Source organism: Leptonychotes weddellii, unplaced genomic scaffold, assembly GCF_054177405.1.
Source record: "Leptonychotes weddellii isolate Sample4059 unplaced genomic scaffold, ASM5417740v2 HiC_scaffold_8785, whole genome shotgun sequence".
Lineage (NCBI taxonomy): Eukaryota > Metazoa > Chordata > Mammalia > Carnivora > Phocidae > Leptonychotes > Leptonychotes weddellii.
Genome location: NW_028059057.1, coordinates 1 through 8,501, shown reverse-complemented (window position 1 = coordinate 8,501; position 8,501 = coordinate 1). Strand labels below are relative to the sequence as shown.

Here is an 8,501-nt window from a genome sequence, read left to right as displayed (position 1 = left end):
ACATATTTTCCGTTTATGATATTGTGTGCTTCTCCTGAAATTCAGCCTCTTTCTTTTTTTTCTTATGGGTGAATTGTTTAAAATTCTAATGCCTATATATATTTCTTACAAATATACATATTCCTTAATAACTGCTGAATTTGTCTGGGGTTACTAACATGTTTATTTTTTCATTATTAATAGATAATTGTAGCATAGATTATGGAATATAAGTACAGGACACTGATTATTAACATTGCAGTATGCCTGTTCTACATGGATGCAGTTTTATAGCAAGTATTCAGAATATTTTGTTATTCTTAAAGCTTTGTTTTAATGTTGTGTACAATAAGTATTCGATAATTGAGTTTGATAGGTATTTTTCTTTTAAATATGAGCCACCTTTATGCCTCCTCTAGGTTGCTATGATCTTTGGGATACCTGTAGAAAATTCGGAAGTTTTCAGGGCTGTTGTAACTTTCGATCATAGGGCATTTATAAATAGGCTTCTCTGAAAATAATTTGAACTACCTGTAATCAGCCTTTCTTTATTGTGAAATCTTATCCTTTGTGTTTCTGTTCATTTGCATACCATGGTTGACAAATGTAATAGCTCTGTAATTACGAGTTTTGTTTTTGGTGTAATACTTTTCATTATAAAATCCCCATCTTCAAACTCTGGTTAATAGGAAGCCTATGATTCTTTATATCTTACAGATATCTCTACCAGATGTGTGAGCAAAGAATTACCACCAAAAGAAGACATTAATAATGGAGAATTATTCCAAACATTAATTTTGGAAAGACACATAAGACATGAGTTTGAGAATTTTGATTTGAGAAAAATCCAAGATGTGAACAAATTTGAGACTCATTGGCTTTATGAAGAAAAAAATTATGTAGAAGACACTGCAACCGATTACAAAAATCTCGCCTGTAGAGAACATCAACAACACCATAAATTCTGTAATCATTTTCCTGTTTCCATAGGAAGAAATACATCTGAATATTACAAACATGATACAGTGAGTAAGGCACTAAAAAACAAGGTAGGTTATTTAGGAAGCAAGTATAGAAACTGTTCGGACAGTACACTTGGATTAAGCTTTCATTCACATCTGACTGAACTGCAGAGATTTCAGACCCAAGAGGAAATTCATGAAAGTAATCAAGTTGAGAAGCCTACCAAAAAGACTTCAGTTTCACTTCAAAAAATTCCTTCTAGTGTCAAAACCAACATTTTTAATAAATATGGGAAGGTTCTTATGCATCCGTCATTACGGACACAACACCAGAAAACACCCAAAAGAGAAAAACCTTACAAATGTAATGAGTGTGGGAAGGCTTTTAGCCATTGCTCAACCTTAGCTAATCATCAAAGAGTTCATTCTGAGCAGAAACCTTACAAAGGTAATGAGTGTGGCAAAGCCTTTAAGAGGTTCTCAAACCTTACAAGTCATCAGAGAATCCATGCTGGAGAGAAAACATATAAATGTAATATATGTGGTAAAGATTTTGCCACACAGTCACATCTCTGGGGTCATGAGCGAATTCATACTGGAGAGAAGCCTTACAAATGTAACGAGTGTGGCAAAGCCTTTTCTGATGGTTCATATCTTGCTCAACATAAGAATTTCCATTCTGGACAGAAACCTTACAAATGTAATCAGTGTGGCAAGGATTTTGCCACACGTTCACACCTCTGTATTCATAAGAGAATTCATACTGGAGAGAAACCATTTAGATGTAATGTATGTGGTAAGGATTTTATGATACCTTCACAGCTTTGGGGTCATGAGCGAATTCATACTGGAGAGAAGCCTTACAAATGTAGTGAGTGTGGCAAAGCCTTTTCTAGTGGTTCAAATCTTGCTCAACATAAGAGAATCCATTCTGGAGAGAAACCTTACAAATGTAATCAGTGTGGTAAGGATTTTACCACACGGTCATACCTTTGGAGTCATGAGAGAATTCATACTGGAGAGAAACCTTACAAATGTAATGAATGTGGCAAGGCCTTTATCAGGAGTTCAAATCTTACTCAACATAAGAGAGTTCATGATGGAGAGAAACCCTATAAATGTAATGTATGTGACAAGGCCTTTAGTCAGAATGCAAGCCTTACTGTTCACCAAAGAATTCATACTGGGGAGAAACCTTATAAATGTCATGAGTGTGGCAAAGCCTTTAAGCACTACTCAAGCATCAATAAACACCATAATACACATAGAGTGAAGATACAAACATAAAGTGTGTGGTAAGACTTTTATTAAATGGGGGCACCTGGGTGGCTCAGTCGTTAAGCGTCTGCCTTCAGCTCAGGTCATGATCCCGGGGTCCTGGGATCGAGCCCTGCATCGGGCTCCCCACTCTGCGGGAAGCCTCCTTCTCCCTCTCCTGCTCCCCCTGCTTGTGTTCCCTCTCTCGCTGTCTCTCTCTCTGTCAAATAAATAAATAAAAAATCTTAAAAAAAAAAAAAGACTTTTATTAAATGTTTATACCTTTGGCATCATGAGAGAATTCATACCAGAGAGAAACCTTACAAATGTCATGAATGTGACAAATCCTTTAAGCACTGTTCAAGCCTGAGTAGACACCAGAATATACATAGAATGAAGATATAGATGTGGAGGTTGTGGCAAGGCTTTTATTAAATGTTCTCACATTTGGAGTCATGAGGGAATGCATACTGCAAAGAAATCTCACCAAAGAATGTAGCACAGCTTTCATGCCATGCCTCAGGATTCACCAAAGATTTCATGTCGGAGAAAACCCTACAAATACAATGAGTGCTGGTACATTGCTTAAGCAGGTTTCACAATACACTATGCATCAGAGAATTCTAGTAGTATGAACTAAGTCTAATTCTTGAAGATTAATCAAATCAAATGTTACACTCTGCAGGAAAATTAAAAGTCAAAATGTTTTAAAATTCATGAAATGATGGGTGTCAAAGGAGCAGGGATATCTCTGGAACAACCTGCTTATCTTCAGTTTATACGATCTTTTTATTTTCTATTTCTTGATGAGATTACTTGATTATTGACTTTGGATTTGTGGTTGAAAATCTGTTGATGATGTTATGTCTTCAACACACACCTTTCATGAATTGCCACTAGTGTCTGTGATGGTTCCTTTTGTTTTGGTCCTAATGTAAATGGTATTTTGTTCTTAATTTTTAATTCACTTGTTTATTTCTGGTATCTAGGAAGGCCGTTAACTTTTGATCATTAACCTTGTATCCTGCTGCCTTGCTATAATTTCCATATTGTGTTTTATCTACCATACTTTGGGGCATCATAAAATTGTTCAGTGCTGTGGTGACAGGAGAGACCACTTTTTGTTCCTGGAATAAAAAGAAAGGACTCTCTCTTACTATACTAATATTAAGCAAATCTTGGCAGTCATTAAGTCCAACTTGGTCATGGGGCAGGTTCCTATTGTACTATGTGGCAATCGGACTATCTGCAGTTTATTAAGATCTCAGAAGCTGGGGCGCCTGGGTGGGGCAGTCAGTTAAGTATCTGACTCTTGGTTTCTGCTCAGATCATGATCTCGGGGTCATGAGATCAAGCCCTGCGTCTGACTCCGCACTCAGTGTGGAGCCAGCGTAAGGCTCTCTCTCCCTCTGCCTAGCCCCCCCAACCCCCGCAGTCTCTTTCTTGCTCTAAATAAATAAATATGTCTTAGAAAAAAATCTCAGAAGCTTTATGCATAATTGGTGTTGCCATATAGAAGAAATCTCTAAATATAAATGGAAGCTGGTCACAGACAAAATTATAAATAGCATACCAGAATCTAAACTACAAGGACAGCTTATGAAAACAGCTAAATGTAGATCTAGATTACTGGAAGAACATCATCAACCACCTTTTTCCGTGTATCGTGTTGATTACATGATATGATTTGTTACCACCCCCCAGTAGGTTTAAGTCCCCAGTCTGCTGCTAAACAGGATATGAAGTTACTGAAATCACTTAATACTGTGCTTCATAGTCCTCTTTAGAATGGAAGTAGTAGTTTCCATCCCCAGATTTGTGATGAATAGAGTTAACTGTCGTTGCAGCACAGATTCTTAATATTGTAGGTGTTTGTCCTTTCCTGAAGAGTTTGCCTGAGGGGGAAAAATGGTAACATGGCACCTGCCATTTCTTAGACAAACCTGATTGATTTTTCCTGTATCCCTTTTCCTCACATGGCTGATGCAGTTCCACAGCTGCGGTACAGCCTGGGGTCGTCATGGGAGAGAGAATTCATAAGGAATGTAACATGATGGAAATCTTTACGATGCAGGATGATATAAATTTCACAAGCAGCAAAATTCCCCGTAAACAAAATGGATCCATGACTTCCACGTATAATTGCCTTCTCCCCAACTGTTGAGAGTTTGTTGAAAGTTCTACAAGTCACTTATTTGTGATCATGGGAGTCCATGCTGTGAAACCTCTTTCATGCCAACATGGCTGGTAGGCAATATTATATAATACAGCATAATCTACATAATTACCTTCTGAAGGTTCTCATCTATCCCCAGCACTGTATTTTTTTTAATATGCAGGAAACAAATGCATGGAATGATTTGATAATAGGATTGGATTCTCTTTCAGTTATATCTAGGTTATTTGAAGACATTTAAAACAGGATACACATTGTAAATGTACTCAAGCAAAGAAATCCATCAAAAAGGTTTTTAGTGTCACAACCTGAAAGAATCCTTCCTAGTGTCAAAACCAACATTTGCATAAGGGTGGGTAAGTTTTGATCCCTTTTTTGTTGATAACAAAATAATATAGTTCTACATATTACAAAGAAACTGCAAAAGTAATGAACTTGGAAAATCTTTAGACAGGATGAATCTTTACTAATCAGAAATTCATACTGGAGAGATCTTAAAATTATACACAGTGGGGCACTGTATTTAACCAAGTCAAACATTATTAAACATTCCATAAATAAATACCTCAGAGTAATCTTCAAATGTAATATATAGCACAACGTTTTCATCCAAAATTCAATCCTTGTGAGGTTACCACAATATTAATTTTGGAATGAAAACTTAAGAATTTTATGAGTAATGATACTCAAGCCTTAGTAAATGTTAAGTAATTCAAATATTATAAACTTCAGAAGCCATAAGCAGGCTTAAAACTTAATGAAACACCACATAATGTATACAGGAGTGAAACCTTACAAATTTAATATATTAAAAGCCCTTTTATCCAAAATGCCTTTATCTCCTCAGTTCTTACTGTAGAATTCATCTTTAACACGTATGGATTTTAGAGAAACATGTGGATATTAACTCATGGATATTGCCTTAAAGATTATTGAAGGCATAAATCAGACCTTTGGAAAATTGACAGTCTAACTTCACTTTCCTTAGTGTTCATATAAAGAAAACTCACATGCCTGTCAAATGGCCCTGGAAATATTGCAAAAGTATTCTTTAACTGACATCAAACTCAAGTCTTCGAGAGAATATATACTCAAAAGAGCAGGATTATAATCCACACCTGACAGAACATTTAGAAATAGAAAAACAAAAATGCTAACATAATTTTTTATGAAAGTGATACTCTGGATAAAAGTAAATTTAATAGGTCATTTTGTACCAAAAGGTCAATTATGAAGTGCCTAGAATTTTTCAATTAAAACAATGTATTCTCTGGGTTCTGCTATGGCCCAAACAGTATTTACTTTTTCTTTCTTTCTTTTTTTTTTTTTAAGATTTTATTTATTTATTTGAGAGAGAGAGAATGAGACAGAGCACATGAGAGGGGGAGGGTCAGAGGGAGAAGCAGACTCCCTGCCGAGCAGGGAGCCCGATGCGGGACTCGATCCAGGGACTCGATCCAGGGACTCCAGGATCATGACCTGAGCCGAAGGCAGTTGCTTAACCAACTGAGCCACCCAGGCGCCCCAGTATTTACTTTTTCTATTGTGTGTTTTCATTTTCTCCCCAAAATGGGTTTTATGTACCCATCTTAACTTTCTCAATACAAAAATCTCCATAAAAAAACTAAAGTGAATTTGCAATTATATTTAGAAATTACTGAGAAATGAATTATGAGGTCACAAAAGTTTACCTCAAGTTGAGTTTATCAGTCACTTCAAGTGTGGAATACGTTGACAAACATAAAGAACTCAAATTAGATATATACTCTAAAAAAATTTTTTTTCTAAACAGTGAATGGTGACCTAAATATCACATGTCTCAACCCCCATCTCCCACACACCAGGTCTTGTGCCTATGAACAGCTCTAGATATGAACACAGGATTGAGCCCATGATGAATGGGGCTAGAAATGGAAATGAAATTCTGAAAAATGTTGGTCAGTAATGGCATATTTCACATTGGTAGAGATTGCATTTCACATTTCAGTTTGCATCCCTTGCAAAGAAAGCTGCACTCCTTTCTTACTTCAATTGCTTACATGCTAATGCAGGAGACATTCCTGGATCCAGCCATGGCCCCACATCACTCCCCACAGAGGACCTGGTCCCAGACCACTCAGTCAGTACATTTTGCCTGTCGCAGGATGCACATGTCTATCTCTAAGTGAAGTTTTTTTGCATTAAGTTTTTTATTTTATTTTTATTTATTTTATTTGAGAGCAAGAGGGAGAGCACAGAGCAGGGGTGGGGAAGCAGAGGGAGAAGGAGAAGCAGACTCCCCACTGAGCAGGGAGCCTGACATGGAGATCTATCCCAGGACTCTAGGATCATGACCTGAGCCAAAGGCAGACACTTAATGGACTGAGCCACCCAGGCACCCCAAGTTTTTTATTTTAATACCAAATATAGTTAATACTGTGTTATACTAGTTTCAGGTATACCATTTAATGATTCATCAATTGTATACATTACACAGGGCTCATCATGACAAGGGTGCTTTAAATGGCCCTCATCTATTTCTCCCATCCCCCCCCCGACTCCCCCCCCCCCCCCGCAACCTTCAGTGTGTACTATGTAGTTCAAAGTCCTAAACTGGTTTATCTCTCTTTTTTCCCTTTGTTCATTTATTTTGTTTCTTAGATTCCACATATTACTGAGTCATATGCTATTTGTCTCTCTGACTTACTTCATTTAGCATAATACTCTCTGGATCCATTATTGTTACACAAGGCAAGATTTCACTCTATTTTATGGCTGAGTAATACTCCATTGTGTGTGTGTGTATATATATGTACAACTTCTTTATCCATTACGTCTCTGTTCCATAACTTGGTTATTATAAATAATGCTACAATAAACATAGAGGTGCATGTATCCTTTTGAATTACTGTTTTTATATTCTTTGGGTAAATACCAAGTAGTTCCATTACGGGTTAGAAAGTAGTTCTACTTTTATTTGATGAGACTCCTGACTGTCTTCCACAGAGTCTGTACCAGTTTGATTTCCCACAAACAGTGCAGGAGGGTTCCTTTTTCTCCACATCCTTGCCAACACTTGTTCCTTGTCCTCAAAACAGTTTTTCAGGAATGCCACTTTCATCTTAATTAAAGGTAACCACGTTAGCTTTCTTACTTTTTTTTTTTTTTTAAGATTTTATTTATTTACTTGACAGAGACAAGAGATAGCGAGAGCAGGAACACAAGCAGCAGGAGTGGGAGAGGGAGAGCAGGCTTCCCCCCGAGGAGGGAGCCCGATGTGGGACTCGATCCCAGGACTCTGGGGTCATGACCTGAGCCCAATGCAGATGCTTAAGGACTGAGACACCCAGGCGCCCCCACGTTAGCTTTCAACACAAAGTGACCCACAAAACTCCAACCTTACCTCAAACTTTTGAAAACGTCAACTTAAATGAGCGGGCAACAGTCCTATTACACAAGACGTGACAGAAATTGGAAGGGATGGAAATTTAAAAAGCACGTACTGGGGGCAAGGGAAGAGGAAACCAGGCCCCATCCAGATCCTACCCGAGATCCCGGTTACGTCCCCAGAATCCAGTCCCTGGTCCTTGGGGCTCCCAGAACGCCCGAATCTCCCTGGCGACGCCCTACCCAGGCCCCGCCCAACGGCCGTGGCCTCGACTCCGACGGCCCAGACAGGGCCACCCCTCCGGAAGCTCTACGCCCAGTTTCCGCCTGGCTCCACCCTACCGCCGCCCTGGCTCCAAAGATCGTATGTTTCCCTCCCATTACCGGAAATGCTTCTTCGAATCTCCGCCCCAACCCGCCCACCGAATTCAGGGCGAAGGCCTGGCCAGTACATGCTTCCCCGAGCTGCCGGAGGCGCTCCACCCAGGCTCTGCCCCAACTCCGCCCATAGGCGGTGAGCATCCTGGCCAGGCCACACTTCGCGTCCCGCCCATTACCGGAAGCACTCCCCACAGGCCCTTCCCAGTCCCGTCGTCCCACTTGCGCGCACGCGCAGGTTTTCGCCGACCCGGAAGCGGCTAGCCGGGAGCGAAGGTCAAATCGGCAGCTGAGGGATTTTAACTTTCGCATTTCTACGTCAGAATCTCAGTCCCCAGGCCTACACCCCTGGGGTCTGGGGTCTCCGCGCACATTAGAGTCGC

The 8,501-nt window shown here is 39.4% G+C and overlaps 1 protein-coding gene across 1 annotated transcript; it reads left to right on the top strand.

The window, feature by feature from the left end:
* Positions 1 to 668: 668 nt before the first annotated feature.
* On the top strand, positions 669 to 5,704 carry LOC145719963 (uncharacterized; the record flags this gene model as incomplete). The annotated part of the gene is made up of 1 exon (XM_081811604.1): positions 669 to 5,704. A coding segment is annotated over one exon (1,560 nt), but the record flags the coding sequence as incomplete, so codon positions are not given.
* Positions 5,705 to 8,501: the final 2,797 nt, after the last annotated feature.